General features: G+C 39.6%; 1 protein-coding gene across 6 annotated transcripts in view; it reads right to left on the bottom strand.

Annotated features, from left to right (window-relative positions):
* Nucleotides 1-4,113: 4,113 nt before the first annotated feature.
* The window catches only part of DSE (dermatan sulfate epimerase), a 57,076-nt gene continuing 41,228 nt past the window's right edge, over nt 4,114-19,961 (bottom strand). For 4 of the 6 annotated variants that reach the window (XM_070417512.1, XM_070417511.1, XM_070417509.1 and 1 more), the window contains 4 exons: nt 15,164-15,417; nt 11,135-11,374; nt 8,817-9,024; nt 4,114-6,779 (listed from right to left, as the gene is read on the bottom strand). In XM_070417512.1, the coding sequence (XP_070273613.1) occupies nt 5,015-6,779; nt 8,817-9,024; nt 11,135-11,374; nt 15,164-15,417 (2,467 nt within the window). In that variant the 3' untranslated portion in view covers nt 4,114-5,014. Of the gene's footprint in view, nt 6,780-8,816; nt 9,025-11,134; nt 11,375-15,163; nt 15,418-19,961 lie in introns of those variants that run through there. The other 2 variants (XM_070417514.1, XM_070417515.1) reach the window with 2 other exon arrangements.

The following is a 19,961-nucleotide window of genomic DNA, read 5'->3' as shown; positions in this document are numbered from 1 at the left end:
CTGACTCAACCAAAAATTATGATAGCTCTGTTAGAAGGTTGGGGATGCAGATGAGTGGAACTGGAGAGCACTATGCTAAGCGAAATAAGCCAGTCAGGGAAAGAGAAATATCACATGATCTTATCATTTGTGGAATATAATGAACAACATAAACTGATGAACAAAAACAGATCCAGAGACAGAGAAGCATCGATCAGATCATCAAACCTCAGAGGGAAGGTAGGAGAGGGTGGGGGTAAGGTGAAAGAGGTCAACCAAAGGACTTGTATGCATTATCCTAACCAATGGACACAGACATTAGGGGGGTGAGGGCATGAGTGGGAGGTGGGGGGCAATAGGGAGATAAGGACACATATGTAATACCTTAATTAATTAAAAAAAAAGGTTGGGATGAATGAAACAGGTATGAAGAGAGGGGAGATGGATAAAAAAAGCTAATCCTCTTCTTTGTAGGTAGCAAGTTGTAGACCTTATAAATATGGGCATAATGAATGCAACAGCTAAGAAAATCAGAAATTGTTACTTCTGAGGAGCACAAGAGTGAAAAGATGTTACCGGACTGCAGGGGTCCGTTTGCCTGCACGCGTCAAAGCCCAGTAAGACACAAACAGGAGTTTGCAGCTAAGAAAATAAGGATTGACTAAGGAGATGGCTCCATGCCCGGAGTCTCAGGTAGCTCATGCTCAAAAACCTGGCTCCCTGCTGGCTTCAAGGAGATGGATCATATAGGGAACAAATCACTACTCATGGTCACTAATGGAGTTAGGACCATGGCCTCTGCTGGTTGGTTGGTGCTAGGGTAGGGGTAACTGATCATTGCATCTAGCCCTGATGTCAGCCATGGAGTTGTTCTGTTTCCTTTCACAAGGGTTTGTTCTGTGGGATCCTTCTGCTTTCCTGGGTCCAGAGCTAAAACACAACGAGGCCTAGCCTAGATATTACGTCTAACTGTGTCTCAGTAGTAAATAGACCCAGGACCTTGTTCCTAAGACTACTGGATCTGACAGCTTCATTGTCCTGAGGCCCTAATGATTAAGCAAAGGAGAGGGAGGGAGGTAAGTCAGGTGCTAGGTGAGGCCAGTTTGAATGAAAGGGGGCGGGGGAATCAAAATAAAAGGTCAGGTTTAAGAAAATAAGGTTTCTGCACAGTTACAAAGGGAGTGGGCAGATTTTTAAAACTATAAGCCTGCTAGTATGATTTATTTTTTCAATCATCTATTTTTATAACTTATACAAAACACACACACACACACACACACACACACACACACACCCTCAAAACATGGAGGGAAACTACAAAGCCAAGAAAAATAACAGGAAAGTTATGATGCAGCTTCAGCTTCTACTCTTCACATTGTGATGACATCTTGTTTAACAGTGTTCAAACCTGCCCATTAAGTGACCCAAAATTAAATACTTAGGCCATGTAGTGGAATGCATGCTTTCTCTGTCATTTCCTGAAAACCAGTCAGTATGTTATGGATGTTATGTAGCATAAAGCAAATATCTAGCTGACACGTGGCTGGTAAATAGGCCATCTTTGCCAGTAAGCTAAGCAAGCTGCAGAAACTGACCTCTTCTCAACAGGAACTTAAGGAAGAGACAATCAAGTCAATGGGCTTTGCCCAGAAAATGAACTAAGCACAGGGGTAAACACGGCAGGGAACGGGAGAGAGGTTAGCCTCTGCTTGAGCCCAGCTTCTTTATCTGCAGGTTTGGAGGCTCAATCAGATCCGAAGTTCCTTTTTTTAGAACTAAACTTAAAGTTGGACCTTCACACACCTCCCTAACCCTTTTATTGCCTGAATTAATCTCTGACACAGATAACCATATACTCTAGTTTTCCTAGGACAGTCTTAGTTTATATCTGTTGTTTGCTCTTGTTATATTATTATTTATTAGTGTATTATTGATTACTATTATTAATCTATTTTTACCCACTTTCTGTACATTTCATAACTTGAATCCTCTTAAAAGTTTGGAGAAATTTAAGATTCCTTTGTGGGTGGCTTGTGAACTATGAAGAATTTTTTAAAAACAGAGTGATAATGTAAACTCTTCTTTTTAAAACATATTATTTAGTGAGCATAACCTGTTAAAACAATTTCCTAATAACCTAGGACATTGGGTCCTTTTACAAAATTAGGACAAATATTGTGGATTAATTCAATATTTGAGACAATAAATTTTAATTATTAAGTCACAGAATAAGGTCTTCCTTCTGACTTCATTGTCAATGATGACAACAATCTTAAGAGAATGTTCTTTCAGCAGATAATAGATTTCATTGACCATCACGGCTGTTTATTACTTAATTAGTAACCAAAAGGGGAATATGTCCCTTCCACTGCACAGACAAGCTCTGTGTGCTAACGATTCCCAAATTTTCTCTAAGGCTGGGACTGAAAGTCCTGCCAATGCCCTGAACAAAAGCTCACAGATTATCCCATGAACTTGAAGCACTCCTTTCAGAGTGAGCAGCACGGGAACAGATTCCATAATTGATCACTCAGCTACAAGGGAGATGTAACGTTGCTGGGTTTTCTGGAAGATACAAAGAGCTTCTCAGTCTTAATCAAATATGCACGAGCCCTGAGATAAAACATGCCTGTCTGAAGAGCAGTGGTTAGTTTCAGCATTCTTTTTTTCTTTTTTTTAAAAAATGTTTTATTTATTTTTTACAGAGAGGGAGAGGGATAGAGAGTTAGAAACATCAATGAGAGAGAAACACTGATCAGCTGCCTCCTGCACAGCTCCTACTGGGGATGTGCCCACAACCAAGGTACATGCCCTTGACTGGAAACGAACCTGGGACCTTTCAGTCTGCAGGCTGACACTCTATCCACTGAGCCAAACCGGTTAGGGCTCAGCATTATTTTTCACTCACTCACTGAGTCACTGCCCGTGGAAATGACTTCTTAAGTGAAGTAGATATGAGGTCCACTAGAAGGGTAAAAAGCCCACTAGTTAATTTTGTTTTTAAAGATGCACAATTACCACATTTTAAAAAGTTACTTTCAAACTAATTTATCATCTGCCCTTAAACTAATGAAAACAGAAGGAAAGCTGGATTTGGCGCTTGCTTACACTTTTCATCTCGATTAGAAAGTAGGCCTGTGAGTGTTTGGATCTCAGATCAGGTTTGCTTGGTAGCCTCAAAGGGCAATTGCCCCCTTTTTTCAAAATTTGCTTTTGATCATTTCGGACAATTCATGGTTTTGAATGAGAAAGAGTAGGAAAGAGGAATGCCGAATGGGGTTAAGTAAACGGAGAATCTGTCACATAAAGCAAGTTTAAATCCCAGGAACAGCATCCATGCAGGACAAACGGAAGCATTCTTCTTTTGAAAACATTATTCTTTTAAGCAGTGTGTAATGACATCCTCCCTGGAGGCCTTTTCCATGAAAGAAAAAAAAAATACTTCCCCATAAGTCATGTTCTAGATTCCAAGTATAATGAGTGAAGCACAGTTAAAAGTCAAACTTGGGTTTCATTTATGTAAGAAGGTTCAAAATTAGAACCGCAAAAAAGGTGCTCACAAAGTGTTTCTCTGTGTTCTTGTTTTCTGTTACACAATCGTATTTCCACGAAAAAAAAAAGCGATGTAAAAGGAAAAGATCACCATTATGACTTCAGACGTACAAATCAGTGAATGTGACCTTAATGTAAAATGTGAGCCAAACATATTTCCAGGGGAGAAATGGAGAAGACTCAACTATGCTGAATGTAAGGTAATTAATTTACTCTTCAGTTCCTTTTAAGTATATCATTTTCTTATGCCAAAGTATAAACTGTGGAATATGTTTCCAGTAGTGTACTCTGTGCTGCTGTTAACCTCCTGAGGACTTGATTGCAAATAAATAAGAAAACTTTATGCTTTTAAAAGTATGGCATTACTCAAATATCAGAGGTTGGCTTTGGTTTGAAATATTTAAAATGTTTAAACAACACAAAGGCAAATAAGCAGAGAAATTACTTCTTTCAATTCAAATACTACTTTATAAGCTTAATTAATGCATGCCCAAATAAACATTTCTCTTCAAAGTTTTCAAAATTGCTGTTAACTATAATGGAACAAAGAAGACAGACACTACTGAAAAATCACAATTATGATGTTTATTAAACAAAATAAATTTAAAGAAAAATTTCTATTAAAAAACATAAGAATCGTATCCAAATTTTAGCTTCCCCATCTTCTTTGGTATTGAAATTAACATTAAGGATATAAAATATTTTATTTTAAAGTTTAGTCACTAGGTCCACAGCAAGTTTCCATATTAAAAAAAAAATAGGAAATCAAGTTATCTGAAATTGTCTTATTTGAATAACCAATGTATGCATAAAAGCAATCAGTTATGTGTGTGCAGAAATGGACATCATTAAGCAAACAGTCATTCATACATACATGTATTCTACTGGAAATATATCTTAACTTTTTAATGATTTTTCTGCCATCATTTTACCATGTTATCTGAATAGTAATTCAATACACAAGTGCTGTTATTCACTTAACTAAGGAACTACTCTCCCAGGAAGATGGCACCGCCATACCAGGACTTCGCAACATTTATTTTTTTTAACATGGCTACACCATTTAAAAAAAGTCTGTATTTCTCAGAATTGTGTGCTTCAAACTTTTCATAAAATAGTATCTGAAGATTGCTAGTAGCATTAAATTAATATTAATAAAATCCAATTCTGTCTTTTTTGTTTAAAAATTACTTAAAACCAGACTTTGTGTTTAAGAGTAGTACTATATGGACCACTAAATTAGCCAAGCCAAACACTTCCAGAAACATCATGGGACATCTAAACTACTTTTATTCCTTTGACAAATTCTTTACCTACTTCAATTCTGATTTCCCCATGTCCTTGCTTTCTTGTATGAAGATATCTTCCCCTTCATTTGTGAAAATGAATCTGAGAAAAAAATCCAATAACTAGGGCGATTTTTAAAAATTTTTTTTGCATAGATTTGTGACCACAAATAATTGAGCGATTGACAGCTTCAGTGCTAACACTGTGACTGGGAACAAGAAGAGTAGAGCCATAATAAAATACAACTATCTACCAGGAGGACTGCATACAGACATCTTTGGCCATGTAGGCTCTGGGCCCTCTGGAAATAAGTCAGTTGCATGGCCAACATGACGAAGAAAATAACAATGTTCAGAATCAGGAAGAGTCTGGTGTAAGAAGCGGACAGTGACGGCGCTTTGCTGTGCATGGTCGTCACCATCCGCGCCGGTCCAAGCCGGCCTTTCATCAGGCCCTCGTTCTTGTGTTTCTCATACGTCACATCTGCAAAATCTAAAAGGTCTTTCATCTCTTCATCTTCATCTATGGGCTGTTCTTTCTGTGCCAGAATCTGGGCTTTCTGCCGAATCTTTTTTTCATTGACTTCAATCTGTGCAAAAATATCGGGGACGGCATCCACAAATTTATAGCGCTTGCCTACCCTTCGGTTTTTCTTGGACTTGCGCTGCTGCTGCTGCTGCTGCTGCTGGGATATGGCAAAAATCCTGTCGATGGCCTCCTCAGTCTGCCTCTTGTCTGAAAATCTCAGCAGGCGCTCAGCGGTCTTCCTGAAGCTGGCTGTGTTGCGGACTCGGGACAGGATCTGCTTCTCCAGCAGCTGGAACACTGGCTTAAAATGCTGCAGGTTCCGCTCCACAATAGCAGCATAGTCCTTCACCTCAGGGACAGTGGCGCTCTTGATGGCTGAACTCCGGTCAAACAGAATTTTCTGACGATCGGCAATGACCTGTGCAAAGGCAGACTGGCCTGGGGTCTCATCTGTCCAAAGGTAAACAGCATAGGCGTGTTCCCTGGTGGCTATGAACACATCCAGCTGCTGGGGGTCTCCGTGGATGCTGAAGCTCTGAACATCCACAGATGGCCCGATGAAGAGGTAAGCTGCCCTGGTGATGGGACTTCGGAGGTGCATGGTGACATTCACATAGTTTGTCCCGTTGTAAGGATAGCCCCGAGGGTAGGTCACGGAAGCAAAAGTTGCTTTCTCACTGTAGCCGGTATCATCCATCCAGTACATTTTATAGAGCCCATCTCGCTGCCTGATGAAAGCCCCATGGACGCCATCTACCACTGTCTCCTCAAAAGGGAAGTCCACGTTGTGGAAGAAGCTCGTTGCCGTCTCCAAGAGGCTCTCCTCTCCCAGATGGACTTCATCCACCAGGAGGAGAAGCTGTGGATGCAGGAGGATCAAATTCCTCTGGATGTTCTTCAGACTGAGCTGGGGGTTGTAAGCTCCCACACCTTCTCCTCGAATGAAAACCACTCCATTTCTCTCCACTGCGGCGACCACTCTCCCTTGGCAGCTAGCTGCCAGGTCATGCTTGTATTTAGACCACTTTGATGAACAGTCTTCGGTGACCTGACCTTCCCAGGGAGAAAAGCAGCTCTTGGACACAGCTGGGGAAAACATCAAGACGTTGTTGAAAAAGGTATACTTGGGCCCGTAGAGAGCCTCCGTGATGAAAGGCACACCATTGGGAGCAAAAGTAAATGAGTTCTGATCAGGATGCTCATGCCCTGCATTAAAATTTCTCCATCCTTTGATCCAGTCTTTGTATTTGTTTCTGTGGACAATGTCATATATTGCACGGCCCCCAAGTTTTCCTGACTTGAAGGAAAGAAAAGACCTATTGAGTTCCGCAGGCAGTGCACTTCCGTAAGTCACAACGCCCCAGTCTTCAAAATAATGCAATGTAGGGGTGCCAAAATCTGGAGGAGGGACAGATTTCAAGCTGGCATCATACCTGAAAGAATTCATTTTTAAAAAATTAATTGGTTTTCTGGTGGAAGTGAAAATAACACATCAGAACACACCGATGCTACCCAGAGCGCTGGCAGTACAGACTGTAGTAGGGACAGTTCTGAGAACACCTGTGGATGGTCACACTGTGCAGGGGAACTAACACCCTTGGTTAGAGAGGAGAATATCTTTACAACATGCGATCCTCGGATTTGAGCCTAAAATGATTCCTGCTGCTAATGACTATATGAACCTTCTTCACAGAACCATGTCAGAGCTGCCATCCAAATGTTACTGGGGCTCATGGATCAGAAAATTAAGTACTTCACCCAAACCTCTAGCTTGAGGGGCTCCCATTCTAGGGAACCCTGTGTTTGGATCTAGAACCTAACACGCCTTGAGTTGCAATGAAATATTTTTCTACAATAAATAGTATTATTAACGTTTGGCAGAGTACTTTTTAGCCTCTAAAATTTAATTTAAATGAAGTTAAACTTCACATATTAGATACAATTTATTTTTGAATACCACATCTAAGAATATAAATAGATGAAATTCAGGAAACTATTAATACTGAGGATTTCTAATTGTGGCTACTACTGCCTAGCCCAGATCTAAAGCTTTTGTTTTCATCTACAGATGATGTCATGCATTTTGGACAATAAATGACCTGTTATTTAGGATAATTGTTTTTTATCAAGTAATAAAAAATTAACATTAAACTTCCAAGTGATTAAGAACACAGGTTTTTGATTCAGAAAGGCCGCAAAAATAATAAATATGATTGTTTGCTTTTGATGATTTGAAATAACAGCCTTGACAGGTTCATGTAAGTTCCTGCCCAAGGGCAGAAAGGCAGACCTGTGTCATTAGCTCGTAGAGAATTTGTTCTACAGTGAATCAATCGCGTACGGCAGAGTTAATCTTATTGGTGTTTGTGGCTGTTTCATCTGTTGTTCTAGAGTCTCAGTTTCAGAACATCAGAAAGCGTGTCTCTCCCAGGCCTGGTATAATAAGGTTGGCTTCCTTCTGTGATTTACCAAATCCAGACACACGCTGAACTTTCCAGCCTTCTTTCAGTTTTTGGCCAGTTGGCATACTCCTATCAGGCAGATTTTGAACCAAGTCAGACTTAGCATTAATCTAAGTTAGCTTTATAGTCAGCTTTATAGAACTCTCTCGGTTGCTTAAGTGAAAACACAATTAAATAATGACTTTATCTCCCTAAAAGGAGGCAAGAATGGTTGCATATTAATATATTTAATTCACCTGTGAATACAGTTTTAAAAAAAGGTGGTTAAACTAGAGACAATTACCTCTTTTCTAGTGTTATTTTCCTCTTAACTGTCTAAAATTTAAAAAATAATGAAGGCAAACAATCACACCTCAGAAGCTTATTTCAGAGTTGAATGCAGGTGTCAAAAGCTTGAAAAGACATAAGAGATTAATTATCAACTAGGTCCCTGTAATTTTTATCTTCATTTATTGGATGCCAGTAATATATTTGGCAGGACTTTAAAAAGGAGACACTGGTTCTCTTTCTGGTTTAAAAGATTAAGGCCAAAAAAAAATTACATGGTTCTTTTATTATCAAAGTGAAACTGTCAAAAACTGTCAAACACTTTTAAATAGTTTTGAAAATTTGGTAACAGCTTTGCTCTTAGCAGATTATAATGCTTCATTTACCAAAACAAAACAAATTATTTGGGGTGTGATTATCAGAAGAACCCAGTCTAAATTTAGTTGATGGTTTTCTCTTTATACAATTTCAAAAATGATGTAAATGAAAACAGGCCTATCTGTAAAACAGTGTGAGCCTAGGACATCTCTAACATACAAAAATCAAACTGCAAACGGTAATTAGATTTAAATGTCAGGAAATGTTTCTAGCAGAGTTTCAAACACTGTGATAGGAATTGAATTTGTAAGTACTGAAGCTTTAGATTAGTTTTTTGTTGTTGTTTTTTTTTTAAGGCAAAAAACTAGCACACCTGTACCCCTGGGTACAATTTCTTTGCAAAGCCCACGCAACGTGTCCTACCAGAGGAATTCCGTGTGGAGAGTGCACCAGCGCTGTCCTTTGGAGGGGGTCCCTGGGCCTTCCACCACGCGGTTCTTCCGGATTTGGTCAGCCAGCCAGTTACCACTGCCGTTACGCATGACAAACTTGTCCAGGAACACCAACTGGCTCTCTGGACCATAAAACCAGTTGTAATTTGAGTCTGCAATGGCCACAGTCCTCTGAAATCCTGGGGAAAGAAGTTTTACAGAACTAAGGTAAGTTTAAAACTGCATGTCCCCATAAAGGCCTAAACAATGACTTTCAATCCTGCCTGCAAATTAGAATCAAGTGTGCACCTTGGATAAAAATGACAAATGAAACCACAATGCCCACACTCCACCCCGGACCAATGAATCAGAACCCCGCGGAAGGTCCTCCACAAATCTTGTGTGCAAGTTTGTATTTGTTGTGTGGCAACTTGTCATTGGTGATGAAGATGCCACGACGACTAATGACGTACACTGCCCACCTTCCTGGGTTTTCAGGGTCCATGCTATGTGCAGTTATGTTTGCACAGATACAGGCATTATCCTCTTGAGCATGGTGAGTTCCTGGACCTCAAATGAGCAATAGCTCTCCTACCAACTCAACCCACATCCTACGTCAAAACAGTAACACAAATGCCTCAATGTGCCCTCCAACCAAGCGGAAGTTATAAGGTGTAGAGGAGAAACTGAGTTTCCACAGGAAGAAAACCTAACAATTCCCACAGAGATGCTGCGAGTGTGTATTGCTGGACATTAAAGGGAAGAGGGGAAATGCAAATATCATACTGAAATGGGTCAGAAAAATAAAAGCAGGGAAGACAGGATATGCTCCAGACATTCTTAAAGAAGAAGAATGGGCAAAAACGCCGGGTCAGACAGCACTAGTCACTAGAATAGCCGCTGGAGAGAAAAAAGAGAAAGGTTGAGCAGGTTGACTTAACACAGAATCCCTTCCAAATGTGACCATGACTGCATTTCCATAATTTACAGCTAATATTTTTGCTTCTAACTATTGCTTTTACAATAAGACTTATTTAGAAAAGCAATTACTAGACAATTGTCTAGTAATTGCTTTTCTAAATAAGTCTTATTATAAAATGTGATTTTCTGAATCTTTTGAAAGCAGATGATATGTTTTATTCCTCTTTGAATCTCCTGCCCACCACATAGGTGTTCAAGAAAGGTTTGTTGAGTTAATGGACACAAATACTTGAATCCTCTTCTTAGAGGTGTTCATGCTGTCTTTTCCAGCTTAAGCAGCAGCTACGTAAACAGCTCACAGCAGACCCCAGCCCTGCTGCGGTTGGCTGTTAGATCTCAGCTCAAATTACAGAACACTGAGACCATTAAAGGCCTTTGGTTATCAACATAAACTATAAAACAGGTCGCTCTGGTATGTCTAAGAATAAGCAATAAAACAGAGTTGTGAATGTAAGTCTAAACTAAATTTTAATATGGTTCTTTTGCTCTGTGTTATTTTTGAAAAACTAACCCAATAATGGAGATTCTATCCAATCCATGTGTATACAACCACAGCAAAAAGATTTAAATACTGATTTTACTGTAATTCTAGAATCATCATCTGAAAACTTCATTTCACTGGAGGGAGTAGGGGAACCCATCTTGATGAAAAACTACCTCCTAATTTTTTTTTTAAGTCCTGTTTAGAAATAAGAAGCGTTACAAGGCTCTCTTAGAAATAAATCAGTTCTTAAATCACATATAACTTTTTTTGAGCCAGTTCTCTTAGAAGACTAAGCTACACAGCAACAAGAGATAAGTTTTATAGAAATTCACTTTTTGGCTATATTCCTATATTTTATACTAGTTATTTCAATAAAAAACTTAAAGAAAATACTAAAGCCCCAACTTAAATATGTAGATGTAATATTTCATTTTGAATCATGTCTATATAGTTTGGAAGAAAAAAATTATGAACTAAAAACCAAAATAGGATTGATGAGGGATCACATATAAAGGAAAATGAACATGTAATCATAAATGTTTATATCCTGTTTTGATTCATGAAAATGAATTCTGTATATGTATGCATGGCTTACACATACAAAAATAAAAGTTCTGTGGCGGCTACAAACTCTCCTTGATCCGTCATGCTCCAAGCTTTACAATACCTAAATCACAAATGCTCCCGTTAACTCCCGAGATGTTCTGGCTATGTAACTCTTACATTGAATTCTATTTTGATTTTTTTTTCAATATGGCTCAAACCCCACATTTCTCCAGCCCATTTTCATAATCAGGAAAAATGACAATAGTTAACGTTGACCCACTTGCGATTCCTCACTATACCTGGCAGGATGGTTCTATACATAAAGGCAAAGTGTTGCTTAAGCCACGGGTGACCAAAGTGGTTGATGTCGAAGTGCCTCTGCACGAGGAACATATACTGGAAGAGTGATCTAGTGGTGTAGCTGCCGTACGCGACCCCTTCATAGAGGGAGCCGTCTGTCACCTCTCGGAGCAAGACCAGAGACTTCTCCATGATGGTCAGAACTTGTTTGGTCCATAAGTAGGCTTCTTGAAGATACCCTGGAGGGTGAAAACACATGGAAACAATGACTAAAGCTGTAACAAACATAAACAAAAACGTGGCCAAATAAAGCCCTCTGAGTTATCTGACTCCTTTACATTACAAACTGCATTTTGTAAAACTCCCACTTACCAACGTTATAAAGAACATGCTGCTAATCCAGGATTGTGATGGGTATAGGATGTAAGTTAAGAAGTTCTTGAATACAGGTCATTTATTAATTAAATGAAGATAAACCTTCAAGTGAACATCAGTCATTTCCTAATCTTTAATAAATTGAAACCACATCACATTTAAGATCACAAATTGCACATAACTTTATGCTGTACATTAAGACTTTTAATTCAATTTTACTAAAAACTACTACTTGAATATATTTTTTGAAGTTTACCAGTTTATAAAACTTTCACCATTATTTTATAGGATTTGTAATAATTACAAATACTACAAAGGCTAAATGGGCAATCTTCAATTTGTTCTATCCTCAGACAACAATTTCTCACATTCTTTTGTGCTTTTAGATTCCCTGGGATCTGAAAAGGCAGCCCAATGGGGTGAAGAGACCATTGAAGTGGCAACTTAAGGGCCAAAAACATCAGCTGGGAGTCCAGAATCTGCCAAAAACGAGCTACGTGGTTTTGTTCAAGCACTTCTTCAACCTGTCACATTCTTCAATCTCCCCAAATGAAAACTAAAGGTCTAAAAACTTTTTCAAAATCCTTACAACATAAATGCTAGCTTTCTATAATTCTTGCGAGACTAGCATTTAAGTAACAATAACAACTCCTCACATTTTTATAACATTTGTAATTTACACAGCACTGAACATAATCCTACTTAATCCTTTTAATAGCTCAATGATGCATTATTACTCCGAAGTTACAGAAAGGTTGACTTGTTCAAGACCTCGGACACATGACTGAAAATGAACAGAACTTTGATCTGAGCCCAAGTCTTGAGATTTAAGGTTTGTTGTCTTGTATTTAAAACACACAACCCCTGAGGATAAAATTAAGCTCCCTGCCCCCTAATGTGGGTGCAGTCTGACTGCTTCACTCCCACAGACGTGTGTGTGGCCGTCAGTGCTGAGCACTCCGTCATGGCTACTGGTGTGCTGGGTGTGGAGGCTTCCAGAGGCCCGGGACCACAGTTCCCAGCCTAAATCTAAGGACCCAGGCTAAGTAAGTCCTTGCTCCCACCTCATGTGGAAACACCGTTCTCAGGCTCGCTGGTCAGAGGTGACTGTTAATTGTACCCTAGATCTGTCTCCCACCCAGCTCCACACCTGGCATGCCAATCTTCTGGATACTTTTCAATTTCCGTTCTCTAATCGTTAGGGTTTAAAATTTCGATCATCTTCATCTTTTCCCTGTCTGTAGCTTCCATCTGCAACCAGACACCAAGGCGACTGATGCTCACTGCTCCCAGGACATCAGATAACCTGATTTTCCTTATAAAAACCCTGTTCAGGAGAAATGAGGCAATGTCCCCCAACATATTTTGCAAACTTCAAATCTGTCATATGACGTACCATTGCTGTGATTAATGCTATGTTTCTACCATCCACATACCTTACCTAGAATGTTCTTCATCGTTTTCATTTACCAAATCCTATCTATCCTTCAAAGTTCCATCACCCTTCTCAAGCTCACTTAATGAATATTGTTCTTTTGAATTCAAACGTAATATACTCGATTGATATGTAACCATAACTTCATGCTACCTCTTATTTAATTCCCTGGTGCTATTATAACAACTATTGGGGAATCATTTGGACATTTCACATCTCTCTTCTTTCCTCTTGATTTGTAAACTGCTTACATGTGGTCCTGTGGTTTCTGTGCACCAAGACTTAGATAGGGTTAGCAGTACAGACAGAAAATTCTAATTCTCCCTCTTTGGAGATTTTATGTGAATCCAATGTAACTACGGTGTGCTCTAAGCTACCTCAGTCAGTACCTGCAGGCTGGTCTGGAGAACATGGAATATTGGAACAGCCTGACCAAAGTAGCTCTTAACGTTGGAAGGAGTATGCCAAGAAAGTGAGGACTACAAGCCTAACTGAGATGTGCAAAACCAGAGATTTCACCCTTTTTCTACCCAGTCTTCTTATAAATAACTTTAATCAGGAAAAAATACATATCAAAACTCCTACCAGGGAAGAAGTACAAATTTTGCTCCAATCTGAGCCAGCCACAGACCTTGGGATTAAATTTTGTTTTTGTGAGAGTAGGGGGCAAAGGAAGCTAGCATGAAAATTTACCCTCTTAAGCAAGCTTTCCTTATTGCTAGAAATTAAATTTCTATTCCCAGAGAGGCAACAAAATATAGTGAAAAGAGACTGAACTTTGAGTTTGACCGGAAGTGGGTCAAAAATCCCTGCTACCTTATATGGTTGATGTGAGAATTCATATTCTTATGGGGAATGTAAGAGTTAAATCCTTTTAGACTTGCCTGCTCCAAGTATATATTTAATATCCTTATAATTCACTGTGTTCTTAGAGCAGCTTTTAAAAAATATAATCTTATTTAGTCATTTATAAACTTCCACAGGAGTTGTAATTAAGACAGAATTATAAGAACCAAGAAAATGTAATACTAGCAATTATGTTATACATGAAGGCAAAATAGCTATACAATCCACAAAAGTGACTTCCAAATTTGACCTAAATGATCCACATTGGTAGTTTGAAGTCTTTAGAGAATAAGAGTACTGGTGTAATGATACACATATGTGCAAGGAATATTCATTTCAAATAATAAACCACCTATTCAGCTTTTAAAAACTCCATTTATTCAGGCCGGCTGTCTTCACTGTCAAAATTCTCTGGAAAAATCAGTATTTACCACTGGTTCTGTGCTATAAGAATATGGCTTGGGCCCTGGCCGGTTTGGCTCAGTGGCTAGAGCGTTGGCCTGCGGACTCAAGGGTCCCAGGTTCGATTCCAGTCAAGGGCATGTACCTTGGTTGCGGGCACATACCCAGTGGGGAGTGTGCAGAAGGTAGCTGATCGATGTTTCTCTCTCATCGATGTTTCTGACTCTCTATCCCTCTCCCTTCCTCTCTGTAAAAAATCAGTAAAATAAAAAAATAAAATAAAAAGAGTATGGCTTGGGCCCTAGCCAGTGTAGCTCAGTTGGTTGAGCATTGTCCCATGCACCAAAGGGTCGCTGGTTGGATTCCCAGTCAGGGCACATGCCAGGGTTGTGAACTCAACTCCCAGTAGGGGGCATGCAGGAGACAATTGATAGATGTTTCTCACATCAGTGTTTCTCTCTCCCTCTTCTCCCTCTCTTTCTAAAATCAATAAAAGCATATTTTAAAAACATGGCTTGGGACAATCAAAAAGCCCTAATTCAATAACCTTCATGCTAATATAACTAGCAGAAATGAAGAAAGATGTCTCTCAATTCTCTAAGAGATAACCTAGTTATTACTTCATCTCACAGACTTAGGATCAAATATGAACATGTACTAAGACTAGTTATAAAAAATGCTTTGCTCATGCCTGGCTGGTGTGGCTCAGTGGTCGAGCATTGACATATGAACCAGGGAGCTCACAGTTCAATTCCCAATCAGGGCACATGCCTGGGTTGCAGGCTCGATCCCCAGTAGGGATCCTGCAGGAGACAGTCAATCAATGATTCTCTCTCATCATTGATGTTTCTCTCTCTCTCCCCTCTCCCTTCCTTTCTCTGAAATCAAAACATATTCAAATGCTTTGCTCGCAACATGGCAGCCACATCTCGTGTCAGCCCAGGTGTCCCTCAGCTGTGTCCACACGCACCTTGGTTCATCAGAACTAGGCTTCCTGTGAGCAGGGCCATGCAGTTGGTGGGCTGGTGATTGTGCAGATATTGAAATCCCCATCCTCTCCTGTATGAGGTTTCATACATATAGCCCGAGGCATTGGCAATCACTTCAAGAAACTTCTCCTGCTGTGTCTTGCTCAGGTAGTTGTACAAGAAGTCATAGGCAGTGGCAAAACCCACCAGGGAGTGAGCGAGCGGGACTTCATCCCAGGGAGCATCTTTCACCAACCTGGAAAGGAAAAGAAGCGGGCAAATGAGCGCAACAGGGCTCACAGCTTTCATCACACCTTTCATGTGTCTATTACCCAGAACTAAAGGATACAACTGAAGATATAATCCAAGAGGTTTAATGACACAGAATCAACTTCCCTCTGCATTAGACAAGCATAAAGTTTAATGTGAAAATTACAGAGTTTCTCTCTTGATGTTCCCAGCAATATCAAGATGCTGGGAATTTTTACATTTGATATTTTTCCTCTTGCTGAGAGGTAGATGAATATATCCAAAGAGATCTGAAGCACATAACATGTAGCAGCAAGGCAAAATTCTCTGGCATATCCATTTAACTAGGGGGTCACCCTCCCCTTTCTACCTGCATAAGAGGTCCTGTTCTTATGACTGCCTCGCTAAAACGGTCAAACATGCATATCCCTTCCAATTTCCCACAGGCTGGTCAAGGTGAAGGTGGCACGGTCCATAGCTTATGAGCTCTCAATCAGGACAGACTCTCTGGGTCAACACTGTGATGCAGGCACTGGCTAAAAAGATGATGTAAATGAGTGAAATGAACTGATTCTATTTCTACATCTCCTTCTTCTCATAAAATAAATGGCACTGCCGTTAAGGCCCTTTGAGTAACTTTCTGAGAAGCCTAAAAGCTGATCTGTGAAGTATTAAACTGCCATTTTTTCTAAGAAGCCAAATGTCTGCTTGACTTGCTGCATTGTTCGGCAAGTATTTTAATAGTGTGTGGCCTGCGTTAAACAGGAAGCTAAGAAGGATCTTTCGCAGTCACAACGCTATGGAATTATCCAGAAAACCCTCCCCATCTGTTCAGGATGTATTTGAGTAATCTCTACGAGAGGAAAACAAATGAAGAGTGTGCCGTTCTTGTGGGAGGTGGAAGAAAGCTCTCAGTTAGGGATTAAACTAAAGCTTAACATTTCTATGCCAGGAGCCTCCTTTGGCAATTTAGTGAAGTGTTAGCCTCTTTCTCAGGATGTCTGAAAATTCATAAGCTGAAATACGGAGGGATACAAGGAAATCTCTTACTTTGAAGTATAATTATTAAAACAGGTATTTTTTAAATCGTGATATGTTCTTCTTTATTAAATAACAGTATTTAACTGCAAGATTTAACTATCATAATTTATAAGTAGTGATGAGCACAAATAATATTTTGAGATGTCTATAGTAACTGTGTGTGATATGAACATATCTGTGATCTCTCTCTGTGACAAAGTTACAGGTTCTCCCAATAGTACTATAGTTGGTTATCTACATTCATGATTTGGAAGAAATAAATTTTGGTTAGAGTTAGTAAAAATTAAGATGCAATATTTCCCCCATACAAACTCCATAGACCCCAAGTTAAGAATACTTAAAAATGTCTGAGAGTGCCGAAACTGGTTTGGCTCAGTGGATGGAGCATCGGCCTGTGGACTGAAAGGTCCCAGGTTCGATTCCGGTCAAGGGCGTGTGCCTTGGTTGCGGGCATATCCTCAGTGGGAGATGTGCAGGAGGCAGCTGATCGATGTTTCTCTCTCATCGATGTTTCTGGCTCTCTATCTCTCTCCCTTCCTCTCTGTGAAAAATCAATAAAATATATTTTTAAAAAAATGTCTCTACAGAGGCAGAGCTGCCTCACACAGATTGTCAAACTGCAGCGGGAAGGCCGGGGAGGGTTGGGGGGCAGGAGGGAGGGGGTTAAGAGATCAACTGAAGGGCTTGTATGCATGCATATGAGCATAACCAATGGACATAAGACACTGGGGGGTAGGGGAAGCTGGGGTATTGTCAAGGGCGGGGGGGGGGGGAGAAGGACACATATGTAATACCCTTTGTAATGCTTTAAGCAATAAAAAATAAAAATAAAAAAAATAAAAATAAAAAAAATGTCTGAGAGACTTCTTCTAGACTGTGTTCTTCCTTCAGGAGTTTATATCAAAGAACTCATCTGAGTGAGGTCTTGTCTGGCCACCCTGTCAGAAGTTCATCACTCCCCAACCAACAATCTCTCATTTCCCTTCCTTATTTTTTGGTGCTCTTACTATACATATGTATATATGTACAGATGCACACATATATGTATGTGATACTGTATGTGTATATATCCCTTACTGAAATGTAAGTTCTGCAACAGCAGGGTTATTTTCCCTGCTCTGCTGCATTCACTATTGCACCCGCAATCCTACAACAGTGTCTGGCACATAGTACACTCTCAGTAAGTGTTCTTGTTAAAAGCAAAAATGAAGGAACAAGCTTATAAAACTCAGCCACACTGTTGACAATGAATATGCAATCCTTATGACATCAGAGGTTTGGAGGAATCCCTAGGAATTTCAGAATAATACCACTGTTTGGTTAGCTGTGCTGGTGATACAAACTGGTGCTAAAGTGACTACGGTTGATGAGTTTCTTAACCATTTGGTCACAGACAAAGCCACCTTGCTGGTCAGCTTGCCAGTGTGTGTACTGGTTGTAAACAGATTGTGAAGAGTGTGAATTAATTCCCTACTTCCAGGAAAAAAAATAATAATTCATACTGCAAGCTCACTGCCAGGGAGTTAGGAACACAGTCTCTACTGATTCACGGTGACTGGTGAGCCAGGCAGAGAATCCAAGCCATTCATTTCCCAGCTCTGTTGCATCTATAAATGACAGCATATACATCTAGCCACGATAAAGCTGATGCCAATGAACTGTGACCACCTACCAAACTCTAACACATCTGATTAACCAATATACTTACTTTTATAGATAAAAGGACATTTAATAGGATTCTCATTCTTTAAGAAATATTATTATGCAATTTCTGTGAAAATTTCCAACCTCCCATATACAGGTACTTATTCTAAGCAGTTTTCATTTAAATAAAATACTCAAATATAAAAATAGTTCATGGTACCATTGGGTTCATCACTACTAAAGCATTATGAAATCTGGCCTATAAATAGCTATATTTCTAAGAGATTATCTGAGTCCTTTAACAATCAAGTGCAGTAATGCAAGGCTGGTACAATATTCACAAATCAATAAATGTGATACATCACATAAACAAACTGGAAGACAAAAATCACATGGTCATATCAATTGATACAAAGCATTCAACAAAATCCAACACCCCTTTTTGATAAAAAAAAAAAAAAAATCTCAGTAAAGTTGAAATAGAGAGGTCATACATCAACATAATAAAGGCCACATATGACAAACCTACAGCCAACATCATACTCAATGGGCAAAAATTAAAACTATTTCCCCTAAAGACAGGAACAAGACAGGGATGTCCGCTTTCACCACTCCTATTCAACATAGTACGGGAAGTCCTAGCCACAGTGATCAGACAAGAAGAAAAAAAAAAGGCATCCAAGTCCTCTAAACAATAGAACTATGGAATGAAGCGGTCCCCTCTCTGGAGATATTCAAGAACAGAGATATATTAAGGAGGGATTCTCTGAAAAGGAATCATGTGTTTGTCAGAATGTTAGGCAGAGTTTTCAAATTACAAATTATAAGCTATTAATAAATTGTAGAATGAACATGGGTTATGACCAGCATATTTTTAGTGTCATTTAATGGAATTGAATAGGAAAAAGTAGACTACAAGGCATGCCTTAAATACAAGGGGTGATTTGTGCAACTTTCACTTACATATTTACATATGTAGAGTCAAAGTTATGTGTACATTGCATTGTGATGTCCACTTTGTTTCTTATTGTGGGTCACAGTGAAAAAGGTTTGGAAACCACTGTCTTAGAGGGTAAAGGTGACACCAAACAAGCAGCCCTCAGATGCACCCTGCAGGCAGAGAGGACCCGGGCCCAGGTGCAGTGCGTGGAGCTGGGTGGAGTCCCGGCTTCCCAGGGCACTTTCCAGCAGAGGGTCTGGGGCCAGCACTGAGGACAATTCCATGTGAGATCATCAGGAAGGAACCCAGACACCGGAGAAGTTCAAAATGTTCACAGTAGAGGGCAGAGGTGCTGTAGGATGGAGGCAGATGAGAAACACCAAATGGGCCCAGGCAGTCAATGCAGGAACAAAATAATTGACCACTGTGTGGAAAATCAATAATATACATCTCCCGTCCCCAAAAATATTCTGTTGGACTTTGAAGCCATTTCTATTCCAGAGGGATAATGAAATAATGCCTATGAACAGCACCCTACACCAATAATGGTTCTTGTCTTTCATGTGCTGGGGACACAGTTTCAAGGAGTACTTCTTAAAATGTAATTTGGCAATAAAATGGGGAAAAAGTCAGTTTAGGATTTTTCTTTGGGAATCACGAAAAATTTGGAGATGTGCTATCTCATATGTTGCCATAAAAGAGAATTGATGAATAAATTAAATTTAAATTAAATTATGAGTCAAACTTGTGGGCTATGTTCAACAAGCCATGGACATTAAACAGTTTCCCAAATTTTAGATCTCCAGTTTGTCATATTGAAAATAAAAGTTGACCCTCCCTTCCCCAAAGGCTGAATGTAATCACACCCTCTCCATCTTCTCTGCCCAAGTGACAGGCCATGGTAGGAAAGCAAAGAGCAAAAGATT

The sequence above is a fragment of the Myotis yumanensis genome, unplaced genomic scaffold (assembly GCF_028538775.1).
Source record: "Myotis yumanensis isolate MYYU_CA2020_CCGP unplaced genomic scaffold, mMyoYum1.0.hap1 SCAF_6, whole genome shotgun sequence".
Taxonomy (NCBI): Eukaryota; Metazoa; Chordata; class Mammalia; order Chiroptera; family Vespertilionidae; genus Myotis; species Myotis yumanensis.
Note: the sequence above shows the minus strand (reverse complement) of the source record. Positions and strands in the feature narration are given on the sequence as shown.